Genomic DNA, 14749 nt, shown 5'->3' on the forward strand with positions numbered 1-14749 from the left:
CCAGGTGCTGGAACCTCACAAAGCAGTTAGGAGCATAGGGACATGCAGCAAATATATGCACAGGGTTCATTTATGTTACATAATATGGCCTTTGTGTGTTTTATGCTGTTTCTCTTTATTATTGTAATTGATAATTACAGTATCATATGATCACTAATGCCTTTGTGCTGGTTTCACAGACCCTTCCTTCCCTACTGTAAATCGGTTGGAGAATTTACTTGAATATTGTTAACTGACAAGTGATCATCTACTATTTTTTGAGTTACCAGACAGTGCCCACTTACATTTGGTAACCCAAAGAGAACTGCAATATGAAGGGCTATAGTTTTAAAAAAAATACTTTTTTCTTTCCAGCAATATTCAAATGAATGTATTGCGCTAGGGATGATTTATCTTACACAAGATTATGGTATGCAGCAGTCAGGTCCAAGACAAGAACATAATGGTATTCCAAATGCCTGGTGTGCCACAGACCTTAAATAATTCTCATCTGTGTTTTTAATTCCACACATTTTTGTTTTTTGCAATACTATTCCCTTAAGGGAAATTTAGAGGTTGGTTTGAGCCACCAAAAAGTGGAATTAAGCCTTATACAATACTATGGGGCACATTTACTAAAGGGTGAAGTGACTGACACTGGTGATGATTTGACAGCATGACGTCATTTCATTACTTCGGCGATTTACTAACGGGCGCAGGTATCACTTCGCTACCGAAGGAGATAGACGCTAGCGTTGTTTCGCACTCTAATGCCAGGCAATCTCACTCGAATTAACATAACTCCACAAATTCACAAAGACGCGGATTTTAGAAAAAGAAAATACAAGTCCAGTTGATTTGACTTATTACTATAGATGACGCAAAGAAATATTGTACTGAAGAAGACAGCTCCCATTGACTTCTACATCATTTCAGCAGCTATCAGATTGCAAAGTTTTTTGATTTTTGTGTTTTTTTCCACTTAAAGGGGTTGTTCACATTTAAAGGTGTTGTTCACCTTGAAATTAACTTTTAGTATGATATAGAGTGATATTCTGAGACAATTTGAAATTGGTTTTAATTTTATATTATTTGTGGTTTTTGCTGTATTTAGCTTTTTATTCAGCAGCTCTCCAGCTTGCAATTTCAGCAGTCTGGTTGCTAGGGTCCAAATGACCCTAGCAACCATGCACTTAATGGAATAAGAGACTGGGATATGAATAGGAGAGGGCCTGAATAGAAAGATAAGTGATAAAGAGTTACATCAAGAGTCACATTGTTACACAACAATAACAATACATCTGTAGCCTTACAGAGCATTTGTTGTATAGATGGGGTCAGTGACCCCCATGTGAAAGCTAGAAAGAGTCAGAAGAAGAAGGCAAATAATTAAAAAAACTATAAAAAATAAATAATGAAGACCAATTTAAAAGTTGCTAAACATTCTATAATTCTATATAAAAGTTACCAGGAAGGTGGACTTTTAGTATATAGAATGGCTTAGTTTAGTTATAGAATGGCTAATTGAAACCAACTTTTCAATTGGTTTTCACTATTTATTTTTTACAGTTTTTCAATAATTTGCCTTCTTCTTCTGACTTTCAAATGGGGGTCACTGACCCCATCGAAAAACAAATGCTCTGTAAGACTACAAATGTATTGTTATTGCTACCTTTTATAACTTATCATTCTATTTAGCCCCTCTCCTATCCATATTTCAGTCTCTTATTAAAAGCAATGTATGGTTGCTAGGGTAAATTGGACCGTAGCAACCAGATTGCCGACATTGAAAACTGGTGAGCTGTTGAATAAACAGCTAAATAACTCGAAAACGGCAAAGGATAAAAAATAAAAACCATTTGCAAATCATACTAAAAGTTAATTTACAGGTAAACCACCCGCTTTAAGTATGAATTATTCATGGTTTAGAGTAATTATCATAATCCATTATTTTTAGAGCTTAAAAAATTTATTTGGGGAAACTAAAACAATGCTAACTTTAATAAATCAGCACCTAAATGTCAAATAAAAGATGAATGTCCCTTTTATAAAGAAAACAAACACATCCAGCAATAACTCAAATGAAAGGGAAATTATGCAAATTGCAGTTCCTGCATCTTCCAAAGATAGATTACAGCTGCAGCAATATTGTACGAAATCCTGCTAATTCCCAAAAATGAGGTAGAAATATCAGTCTACAGAATGAAAGAAATAAAAGACTAGAACAAACAACTGAATGCAGCATGACCGGCTTTACTATGTTTAGACGTCTGGATGACAATAAAGCACCTCGGTTAATACAGGAGTTTTATATGTCAGACAAGACTGCAAAGGGCTTTCTCCATTAGTCTGGAATATGGGATCAATATAATGTTAACTTTAATAAAGGGATCTCATCCAATTATAAATGATGGAAAGATGACCTCAGGCATATGGCAGTCTAATCTGCTTTGCAGTAACTACAGTATATAGCAGGTAATTCAGACTCGGCCCTCCAGGGTCACTAACAAGCATTGCCCATCATCCTTAATTGTCTTAATAAAGACTGGAGTTAAGTTTAATTCTTTTAATGTTTGCTAATTATACAAGCTTGAGATTTTTGTTTTTACTCATAGTCATGGACTGAATTTGAACCATCTGGTTCTGCTTAATAAAACAAACCTTTGTTGGATCGGCTCATACAGTAAGGGGCAGATTTATCAAGGGTCGAATTTCGAAGTGTAAAATACTTCGAAATTCGACCATCGAATTAAAATACTTCGACTTCGAATATCGAAGTCAAAGTATTTTTCACCGAATTTGGCCATCGAACGGTCGAAGTAAAATTGTCTGATCGAACAATTTTACTTAGATGTGTAAAGACTTAGAAAATGATTGTAAAAGGTCCCCACATTCTAACATAGCACTTCGGCAGGTTTAATTTGGCAAAGTTTTTTTAAAGAGAAAGTACTTTCGATTATCAAATATTCTAAGTCATAGTATCCTATTCGATGGTCGAAGTATCCAAAAAATTACTTTGAATTTCGAATTTTTTTACGTTGAAAATTCCCTCTAATTCACTTCGACCCTTGATAAATCTGCCCCCTAATGTGAAATGTAGTTATTTGCAGTGAGCATCATTCACTGTACTGCAGGACACTTGTTCTACTGCCCATAGTTATATGCGGAGGTTTTTACATGAGATCATTCCCAGCCTGATTTTATAACAATGGCACTATGCACTGAACAAGGCAAAGTCAAGAAAAAGTAACATAACTGAGTCAAAGCTTGTCATTAAGGGGCAGATTTATCAAAGGTCGAGGTGAATTTTCAAATGAAAAAAATTCTAATTTCGAGCTATTTTTTGTGTTTCGACTAGGGAATAGTCCAAATTCCATTTGAATTTGAAAAAAATTAGAATTTGATAAATTGCATTTTTGAATACACCATTTCTGAAGCAAATAACTCTCCATTATATCAAAGACAGGCTGACTCATCAGTAACTTTTGGAGTCAAGTGCAGTGCTTACTTAATTTGGCCAAAATCTTGTACTTGTTACAGTAATCGGGGTAGTTTGCTTCAAAAGCCAGAAGCAACAGGGACAATAAACTATACTCCTTGATTTTAAAACACAACGATTACAGGGCCCCCTTTTGCCCAGTGAGTAAGCTTCATCTTATAGGAATGAATGATACCCGTAGAATGCATATACAGATATGTATATTATATTCATAAAACCTTTATTGAGAAAACCTAAAAATAGGTTCAAATATTTTTAGCACATTTTTACAATATCCTTGTTCTCTCTTTAATAATTAAACAGTACCTTGTACATGATTTGACCAACATAGCTATAAAATATCAGCTGGGGCAGGTATAACATATTTACCCACAACATTGTTCCAGGTAAATTTGTAATCCCTAGTTGTTTGGCCCCAGGCCCACCTCCAACCTGTGCAATCCCCTGTCTTCCCTCCCCCTGTATGCTGCCCTGTATGTTATTTACTACTGTAGATCATATTGTATTCAGCGAGTGTTGTACTGTACTGAGCTCATTGCCTGAACAAAGAAAGCTATAGACTCTGAATTCTTCCAAAACAGGTTCTCTGGTTACTTCTCCTTCAGCTTTCTGTCGCCACTCACAGACTTTGACTTTCATAACCCAACATTTCTTATTTCAGTATCTTATTCTTTTGGGATCTTCTTTCAGATTCTATTGACAATCAGCCTTTTCTTCTAAGGCACTGAAAGTATCTTGTCATTTTTTTTTTTGGAAGGAGCCCAAAAACACATTGGCACATGACCATTTATAAAAAGATGAAAGCATGGGGAATTGTATTGTTATTATTTTTGCCCTCTGAGACAATATATCCCTCTTTTTACATGCACTGTAATAGGTTACTATTTTGCTTTTGCAAGACTGAATGTGCAAACTCTGTTTTCTGTGTATATATTATAAAGTTCTATTATAACTGTTGTGCGTAATGGAATAGTGGATAATCCACCAACTGCCTGGTTGCCTTAGTGTCAGGTGGTAGTTCAGCAAGCACACACAAAATCAACATTTCAGTCACATATTCAGAATATGTGACCGAAAAGTTGACTTTGCATAATAAAAGGATTTTTTTCCATTTCTTAAGCAAGTTCTGCGAGTCATTGTTGTGGACTTATATATATATATATATATATATATATATATATATATATATATATATATATATATAACAAATTTATTCAAGCAAACTTGTATATTGCATATGACTGCGCATTCCCTTTAATATAGTTTTATTGCAGCAAAAGTGCCTGCACTCGATCAATAAAAAAACTTATTATAATAAATATATAGAAAGTAATATGGGAAGTAAGTTCAAAGGATAAGGAAATACAGAAAGATCATCTGCCATAGACTCCATTTTATCCAAATTTTTAAAAACGATTTCCTTTTTCACTTTAGTGATCAAAACAGTAGTTTGTACTTGATCCCAACTAAGATTAATCCTTATTGGAGGCAAACAGCTTACTGGGTTTATTTAATGTTTACATGACTGTCTAGTAGATTTAGGGGGTTATTTATCAAAGTCCGAATTTATCTCAATATTTTCTGAAAAAAACTCCGACCAAATCCGCACGGGTTTTTTGGGCTTATTTATTAATACACTTTCCCGAAAATTTTGTTTGGGGGGGGGGAAATCCGGAATTTTTTTTTTTTTTCGGATCTTTCATCCGATTTTCATGATTTTTTCAGATTTTTCACCTTCAGGGTATTGCCAAAAGCCCAGCGCACATTCACTTATATACAACTTCGACAAGTCTGAGATGCCGTATTTTTAGATTCAGACTTTTCCCATCCTCGGGGTTTAATAAATTCAGAAAAATTTGTGATTTTTTTAAAAGTCCGATTTTATTTGTAAAAAAAAATTACAAAGTTTTTGTGATTTTTGCATTCGGAGTTTAGTAAATAACCCCCTTAGGGTATGTAGCTCCATATTACAGAAAGATCCGTTTTCCGGAATCTTTCCCGATCAGGTCCCGAGCATTGTGGATAATAGGTCCCATACCTGTACTAGAAAAGTTACAGGCAAAAGCAGGAAATATTTGGGTTTGCAGTGCCTTTCCAGAGAATGGGCCTCTTACATGGAGGTAGCTTATTTCCTTGTACTTAGAGGCATATTTATCAATATTTGAATTTGAGTTTTTGAATTGTTTTGCAAACTTGAATCAAAGTTTCAGAAACTCGAATGTCTGAGAGTGCAAAAGCTAAAAAAAATAAAACTTGAATGTAACAATCATCTAAAAGCTAGCGAGTTCATGTAGAAGTCAATGGGAGATGTCCTAGTCAAAATTCCAGAATATTTTTTTTTAAAAAGTTGGTAGACTCATTGAAAATGATATTTTCACTTTGTTCAAGATTGTTTTCAAGTTTTTAATTGTATGAGATTTACTTTTTTTTAATTTCCAAATTTTTTCGAATGAAAACACAAGGGGGCACATTTACCTAGGGTCGAATATCGAGGGTTATTCGACTGCCGAATTGAAATCCTTCGACTTCGAATATCGAAGTCGAAGGATTTACCGCTATTCCTACGATCAAATGATCGAAGGAATAATCGTTCCTTTAAATCCATTGATCAAAGGATTTTCCTTCGATCAGAAAATTTTAGGAAGCCTATGGGGACCTTCCCCATAGGCTAACATTGGCCTCAGTAGGTTTTAGGTGGCGAACTAGGGGGTCGAAGTTTTTTTTAAAGAGACAGTACTTCGACTATCGAATGGTCGAACGATTTTTAGTTCGATTCCAAGGTCGAAGTAGCCTATTCGATGGTCGAAGTACCCAAAAAAAACATTCGAAATTCAAAGGTTTTTTTCCTATATTTTCCTCTAATCCTTCACTCGAGCTAAGTAAATGGGCCCCTTACAAATTCACAAATTTTGATAAATATTCTTCTATGTGGCAATATGGTATAGTCAAATATTCCATTTTTATAAATCAAGTGTATGCATTTTTAGTTTTCTTCCTCATTGGGACCATTTTCGAAGTTTTTACGGGTTTTTTTTTAACTAATGTAGCAGAAATGTTGGTTCTTATGCACTAATAATAAATACACTTTGTCATTTTTTTAAAAACCCTGTGTTGTGCCAAACTCTTTTCTAAATGAGATTTTTTTTCTCCCACTCTACTGAGTGTGCACTTCTTCCTATATATATATATATATATATATATATATATTTACACACATATATAGTCCCAAAGTGCCTGCACTCTGTCCCCTTCAATGCAAGGTCAATGATTAAATTGACAGTCATTTGGTCCCCTTGAGAAAAAGGAAAATCCTTGAGAAAAGTCCCTGGGGGGGACCAAAACATCAGAATAGATAGATGTAAAATAAAAGTCACATGCTGATTTGTTCAGTCTTTATACACACACAGATACAATAAATATATATCATACATACATACATGCAGTATATCTATATCTATATATATATATATATATATATATAATATATATATATATATATATATAATATATATATATATATATATATATATATATATATATATATATATACTCTCCTTTTGTTATATTCCAAGAACTCCACAGTACCATCAAAATATGTTACATCAAAGTAGTGCTCAAGCTGACTAAGTGAAAAGTTCCTATTATTTACCTGCTTTTGACTGGCATGGTAACAGCAGGATAGGCTGCAAAATAGCACAGATGAGCTCTGATTTCCATTTGAAAGGACATGATTGAATTACGGTAGCGGGAGTTATATCCAGAAGCAGGGACCAGTGGTTAGAACAATTGCTTTATATAAACTAGATTTGATATATGGAAAGAAGTGCTTTTTTAAATCTTTGCCCGAAAAGTACGTATTTGAAGAATTATCCTTTTTATTAAAAAAAAAACCAGGAACTGTGTACTTCTCAATTTTCATATATAGATACCCAGCAAAACACAAAATCCATGGCATAATGCAGTGCTGAGGCAACTGGATGTTGGCAGACATTGGTTGCTGACTTGTTCTGTCTTGTTAATCTCTTGGCCTACAGTATAGTCTGGATAGGCCCTCCCTGTTTCAGAAGGCCCAATGTTTAAGATATGCTATTTGATTCATTCTTGGGTACCCCAATTGGCAAAAACAAATGAAGTGCATACAGGTATGGGACCTGTTATCCACAATGTTCGGGACCTGAGGCTTTATGTATAGGATCTTCATGCCTTAAGTCTACTAGAAAATCATTTAAACCTTAAATAACCCCAATAGACTGGTTTTGCTTCCAGTAAGGATTAATTATATCTTAGTTGGGATCAAGTACAAGCTACTGATTTTTTATTATTAAAAATGTTAATTATTGGGATAAAATGGGAGGCTGGCTTTCCATAATTCTGAGCTTTCTGGATAATGGATACCATACCTATATTTCTGTGTATGGGCATCTTTATAAATTGAATACATGATCACTTACTGGCTCTGGTGTATTTTTAGCTGACTGCGCTTTTAACCGCTATGGCAAGATAGAAGAAGAAGGAAGTTACATTGCTCACAGCAGGAAGCAGTTCTACCTAGAAATATTTGCATACATGCCTTTAAATGTAACTGCATGCGCCTAAACATTTTCTTATGTTCTTTTTACTTTCCCTTGATAACCTTGAAGACAATCCAGTTGATGTAGAAGTCCTATTTTTGTCAGCTCTCTTTTTATCTTCAGAGGATCCCATTATTTTCAGCATTTATTCATTTAATAAAAAATAGCCTGCGAGAATTGTCAAATGAGGGCAGAAATCATTAGAAGTTATGTAATTAACATTTGCAACATGCAAATGTGTTTGCTCCCAGCGAGATCAGACCTAGTCTTTTTCAGTATTTTGGGTAGTTTATCCAGCAGTGCATTAATAATGAAATATTGTCAGGTCACTGAGTAATTCATGACAGCAAACATTATATAACCTAGCTCTACATGCCTGATGAATTTCTACTTTGCTCTGTTATGCCCAGTGCTGTATGAAGGATATGAATTATCAAAGATCCAGGGAAGACAAATTTTCAGTCTTTTAACTGCTGATATTTACAGATTGTTCGGATTCTCAAGTAGCATTTGAGAGTTCTAAGGAATAATCCCATGGTCGAGGTTACTTGCTGTTAATGGGGACCCATTGGAAGGTAATTTCAACAGGCAACATGCAACATCCTATTAAATGAGCTTGTCCAAACAGGCTGACCTCTTTAAGGTGGATGTGGGTTCATGCAGAGATCTGTTTTATCTGCTGCTGCAGTCAACCTAAATACATTTGTGGCAGTACTACCCTGATAAAGTCTGATTCTCCTACACCAGGCAGAGAAAGGAATTCACAGATCTCTTCATTTTGTGATCATAGTTGACAAACAAAGAATCAAAACCTCACATCTCACCTTTTCTAAGTACATTGAAAGAAAAGAGATAAATATTTGTTCCAATTGAAAGATTTACGTTACAACTCATTGGCATGATTAAAATCAAGGGTTTTCCATTCCTCAAAAAAGTTTTAACAGATAAAAGGTCTAAAGTAGCCCCCCTGTCCTGGTGGGCTGTAGGTAAATTCACTTTTTGCCCATTTATTTAACCAGTACTACCAGACAGTAAATCTGGTCTTTCCATGGCACCCATTGGCAGTGGGGGGTTACCAATAAGCTGTGCACCAAAATTTGTGGACAATGAAAGGACAATTTGAGGAAAGTCCACCAAAATTGCCTGTGAGTAAACTCCAGACTACATGATATAGCTTGCTTTGGCTTTGTATACAAGAGATAGTTTAGCCTTATCCTCTGCTCTGACAATGCTTCAGTCCTGCCTTTCAGAATTGCTGTTCTCTTTGTGGATGTCTCTCTTGGTTGGTTATCCAGCTCGCAAGAATAGCCAGTTCCAGGCAGGTGCCCTCATGGTGGTTCAGAATTTTACAATATATCTTCCATTTCTTTTTCACCTTCTTGATTGTGCTCCATTGAATATTCAGGCCCTTGGACATGTTTATACACAGTAAACATTTTTTTCCTGGAGTTCCTTTAGAAAGCTCCTTGTTACATATGGTTGAGACTTAAAAGTTGCCTAGAGGAACTGGAGTCTATAAATTATATGAATTTTACAGTTTAGCACAACTAGAAACACATTAAAGGGAAAATAGGACAAGCTCCTAGACATCCACTTTATTCTACTGTCAGAGTTGTGTGTAACTGCTATAGGTTATTCTGCGTGGGGAGCCTGAATTAGCAGCATATCTATATGTTATAAATATATAAGAACAGCCACAATTGCCTTGATGAGATAACCACTTTCAAATATATAACCATTATTCTGCTGCCTTATTTTCAGGAATATTACTGGATTTGTACACTAATAAAACCAGGCAATACAAACTCTCATTTTCAGTGCTTTTATGAGTTAATATATCATCTCCTTGTTTCTGCTGCTGATCCCCCATTGGAAAGAAACAGTGCCTGGCAGTAATGAAGCTTTTCTTCTATCTCACCCATCACCCCACGAGTCCTTTCCTCTCTCTCTCTGCTGCTCCTGTCATTCTTCTCCCCTTGAACTTTTCAGCCACCAGTGTGAATGCAAATGGCATTCTCTAACTGCAATAACATTACTAGCGCCTGGGGATGATTGTGTCTCCTCTCTACCACATTTATTCCTTTTCATCCTTATGACAGCAGTGTAGTGTTGCACAATACTGGTAATAATGTAGTAATGGAATATGATGGGAGTCATTTAATGTGAGGAGATACAGTGCACTAAATTTCTGTTGGTAAACAATGTCTTAAAAGTAAAAAGTCTGTTTGCAAAACACAGGTTTAAAAAAAGAAGGAACATGTTCATTACTAGGAGGTGATAATTTGGTTTGCACCCCCAAGTGATTATAATCACTTTAGACCCCAGGTTGATGTTTGTCTTTGCTGAAAAACTCACCAGTCTGGAGTAATATTTTAGTGAGCCTGCACCACTATCTTCTGCTCCCCTGGGATCTTTGCTGTACCCCCAGGCTGTGCCCAAAGTTCAGCTTTTTTATTATACATTCCAATTTGACTCTACTGTGGATGCTCACAGCCCAGACCACCCACGAGGGATCCCTGGATAAGACAAGAAGGTGGTCAAGCTGTGCTCACTAAAATAATACCCTAAGCCAGAGCATTTTTCAGCAGTGTTGAGCCATCCTGGTTTCTACAGTTAGCGATTATTATCACTGGAGGGGTACCTAATAAATTACCACCCCCAACCAGTGATTAAACATTTCATCCTCCTTTATGCTCCACCAACTAAAGATGTTTTTACTGCAGAGGGCTTATTTAAAGATGCATAAATCCATGTTGATATATTGCTTTTGCTAGCCTTAAAGTTATGGTGTTCACCATTATGGAAACCAAAAATTGGTTTAGAACCATATTTTCATCTTTTATCACTATGTATAATTGTAAGGAAAATTCACATTATTCAGGGGGATCATGGAGACTAAACCTAAGGACCAAAGTTTGAGTCAAAATTCATAAGTTAGGAATCCCTGACTTGCAGTATATGGTGTCATCCCAGATCTTATGCATTCTGGACAATAGTCTGTATAATAACATAAGCAAGGCCTGTGAGTTAGAGTGTAAAGGGCATTCGTGTTGTTCTGCAGTTTGCAGTGTGGAGCAGCAGGTATAGCCTTCCACATTGTACATCAGCTATAATGATTAATCACAATATTGGCCCAGTTGTGCGTTTTGTTAGGAAAGTGTGGTGCCCTGCATGAATACAATAGGCGAAGACTGGTTTCTTCAATATCTATTTCAAAAATGTCCTGCCCCATTCTACAGCTGCCAAAAAATCAACTTATTAATAGTATCTAGCACCATTTAGCATCAAAATGGTAGGAATACCACTTAAATTTCAAATATATTCTGTATAGCAATTGTACATATAGCAAACGTCATCTTAAGATTGGCTGAATTTATAATTTCCCTATTTTTTTGCCAGGTACGTTGTGATCCTGAAGTCCAAGAATTACGCCTGTGGCAAAAAGAACTAAGGGAGATGAAAGATATTAATAAAAAAGTCCAGGATTTTTGGGCTAAACAAGAATCTAAAGGTATGTGAAGTATCTCACAAAGCACATTAATGTATTGAGATGCTTGTATCGCCCCAGGGTTAAAACAATAGCTTTGACTCAAAAGGCATATATAAAATCTTTATTAGTAATATCACAGAATCACCTTTACACCGTGTTTATAAAAAAAAAACCATGATGCATTCTTCAGTAGAAATGAACCAACTAATTACAATCCCAACCATACTGAGTAGTTGGGAACTTCTAATAAACATGTTGGTTCTTTAAATTCCCGACAGTACAGGGCAAGAACATAGGCCATGCACATGCTAATTGACAGCTTTATCACATCAGAGATACCATATAGTTTACAATCTAAATGTATAGAATAGCAAATTTGCCTTCCATAGTAGGTTCAAGAAATTGTGTTGTGAATTTTCACCTAAACTGCTTGTATTGGGTTTTATGGCTGGTTTGGTATAACTCATTATAGTAGATGAGGGATGCACAGACGGGCTTATATGTGCAATAATTGCAAGACCCAAGAAATAGTTACACCCTTATCTCATGCAATTTATTTTCTAAATGTCCCCTTGTGTATGATGCCAAACAATATAATAGAACCTAGACTGGTTATTTGAAACTGTTTTTCAACTTCTTATGTTGTAGGAAAGGCCATATTAAAAAGTAGGAACACAAATTGTATCTTCATATATAGTTATGTGTGTTACAAACCCATATACAGACAGAAAAGACTGACTACAACGACTGACTACAATAAGTTTTTTTTTAAAGAATCTTCAATACAGCTTAGTCTTATGGCACATTGGGTGTATTCTCTGCCAGACCTTTTCAGGCCACTGAAAGGAGCTTTGAATCTAGTAGAGAAGCCCGCATTTGCTTTAATAGAAACCTGCTTTTCACCAGCAGTGACAGGTGGATTTTAGCCATAAAGCATACATCTGTGAGCTTTTGAGCCAAATCTGCCTGTCACCATTGGTGACAACTGTTTTCCATTAAAAGTAATCACAGGCTACTCGACGGAATTTGAGTGTATCTTTGCCAGCTCAAAAACTTAGCTGAAAAATCCGTTTGTTGTGCTGCGAATCTTAGGGGGTTATTTATTAAAGTCCGAATGTCAAAAACTTGAAAAATTTGAGTTTTTTTTTTTACTATAAAATCCCAATTTTTATGGGAAAAAAACTAGAATTTTTCGAGATTTATTATAACCCGAGGATGGAAAAATTCTGAATCCAAAAACCCGGCATCTCAGACCTACTGAGGTTGTATATAAGTCAATGGGAGAAGTGCCAATTCTATTTGGAAGTTTCTGTGGTCTGCACTGGAATTGCCGAAAATCCAACCTTTTTGGGAAAAATTTTTAAAAAAATTCAGGCTATTTAGGAAAAAGCCCTAAAAATCAAGGGATTCGGAAAAAAACTCAGAAATAATTGTATGATTTTTAGATTTTTTTTTAGTGTTTGTCCCCGATCTGATTAAATTGTGCTTTTTTTTTTTTTTTTTTATCATAAATAAGGTCCAATTGTGGATTCTAGTTTGGTCGGACTTTTTTGGTAAAAATACTTTTGGACTTTGATAAATAAGGCCATATGTGTTTTTGGTGCAATCAATTACGACTATTCAGCTGAATATTCCTCCTCAAAAATTTGGTTGAATACTAAACTGAATCGTAAATTTATTCTGCATATTCAACTTTAAATTTTCAAAAAAGCCAAAAAAATGGAGCAATTTGTGCCATCACGTTTAACTCTTCAGTGACGTTAGGTGTCATTTATTACCTGCAGGGCAGAGGTCAACGTGCAAAATCTGAAACAATCCGCCCTGTTTTTTTGCACTTTGCTCCCTGCCCTTCATGTAGTAGAGTTGTTGCAGAAAAGTGCAGAGACCCCCTGCAGTGCTGTGTTCATGAGAAGTGGAAGCAGGTAGGCATCCCCCCAACTTGTGCATCATTTAGATGTAGGGAACAGAAAGTGTTTCAAGTGTTTGTATTTGGCTTGGGTAAAACTAAGGATTTGGAAATATCTGTATTCTGCCAAAATTGCTGGGATTTGTTAAAATTCCAAACCAAACCTGGGATTGCATCCTTTTAATTAACAGTAGTTATAATAGATTGCCATTGTCCTGATCCAGCATTCCAAAGAAAGCTTCCAATTTGCTGAGTAAGCAGAAGTTCTCTACTTTTGTGCAGAATGGGACATCACCATCGTTAGGTATTAAATGCCAAATAGAAAAAGAAAAAAAGAACACTGATTGTTACGGGGGTTCCTTGTATGAAGTACCATATTGTAAAATCACTTTTTTGTTTTTCTTCTGTATGAAAAATGTCTTAACTAATCAAACCAAAGAATCATGGAACCTAACTCATAGATATAAATGCACATTTTTAGATAATGAATGTTCTTTGACACAGAAATCTGTATACTTGTATACCTACCAATTACATTAAAAGGCCATATGGTTATTTTTGTCTAATAGAAGTACCAAGAGGTAAATGTATAGTTATTTTCCTTTTGATTTATCTTTGCCTAAGCTATCAAGGTGTGTTAAGTTGGTTGTCCACATTTCTCCTTATCAATCCCATAGCTTTCCAATGAAGGTATAATACCTAACCTTGCAGCATAGGGTTATGGTCTGCCATCATTTAGGGGCCCATTTACTAAGGGTCGAAGTGAATTTTCGAATTCAAAAACTTCGAATTTCGAAGTCATTTTTGGGTACTTCGACCATCGAATAGGCCAAAATTCGATTCGAATTGAAAATACTTCACAAATTCGACCATTCGAAAATCGAAGTACTGTCTCTTTAAAAAACGTCGACACTTCGCCACCTTAAACCTGCCGAATTGCTGTTTAGCCTATGGGGGTCCACCTATAACCTTTCTGAGTGTTTGGCTAAGTTTGAGTAGTCAAAGTACTTTTTTGTAAAATCGTCCTAATTTTCGAACGATTTAATCAATCAATCAATCGAAAGATTTTCACTTCGATCAAAAACACCCGTTTTCAATTGAAAAAATTGAAAATAGAAAAGTTTTTAACTGCAAATTCGACCCTTAGTAAATGTGCCCCTTAGTGTATGGGCTGTCAAATTGGGCCCTCAATGTAATTCTTTGTAGCAAGGACAACACTGTGGTTTTCATCATAGCCTGCACAGACAGATACTACAGGCCTTCCCCTGTACTTAGCCCAATTCTACAGAAAAATTCAAAGGTAT

General features: G+C 35.6%; 1 protein-coding gene across 1 annotated transcript in view; it reads left to right on the forward strand.

Moving 5' to 3' along the window:
• The window catches only part of LOC108701889 (IQ domain-containing protein K), a 92555-nt gene that overhangs the window by 57915 nt on the left and 19891 nt on the right, over positions 1–14749 (forward strand). The window contains exon 9 of the mRNA XM_018236903.1: positions 11449–11560. Within this exon, the coding sequence (XP_018092392.1) occupies positions 11449–11560 (112 nt within the window). The remainder of the gene's footprint in view (positions 1–11448; positions 11561–14749) is intronic.

Source organism: Xenopus laevis, chromosome 9_10L (genome assembly GCF_017654675.1).
Source record: "Xenopus laevis strain J_2021 chromosome 9_10L, Xenopus_laevis_v10.1, whole genome shotgun sequence".
In the NCBI taxonomy this organism is placed as follows: Eukaryota; Metazoa; Chordata; class Amphibia; order Anura; family Pipidae; genus Xenopus; species Xenopus laevis.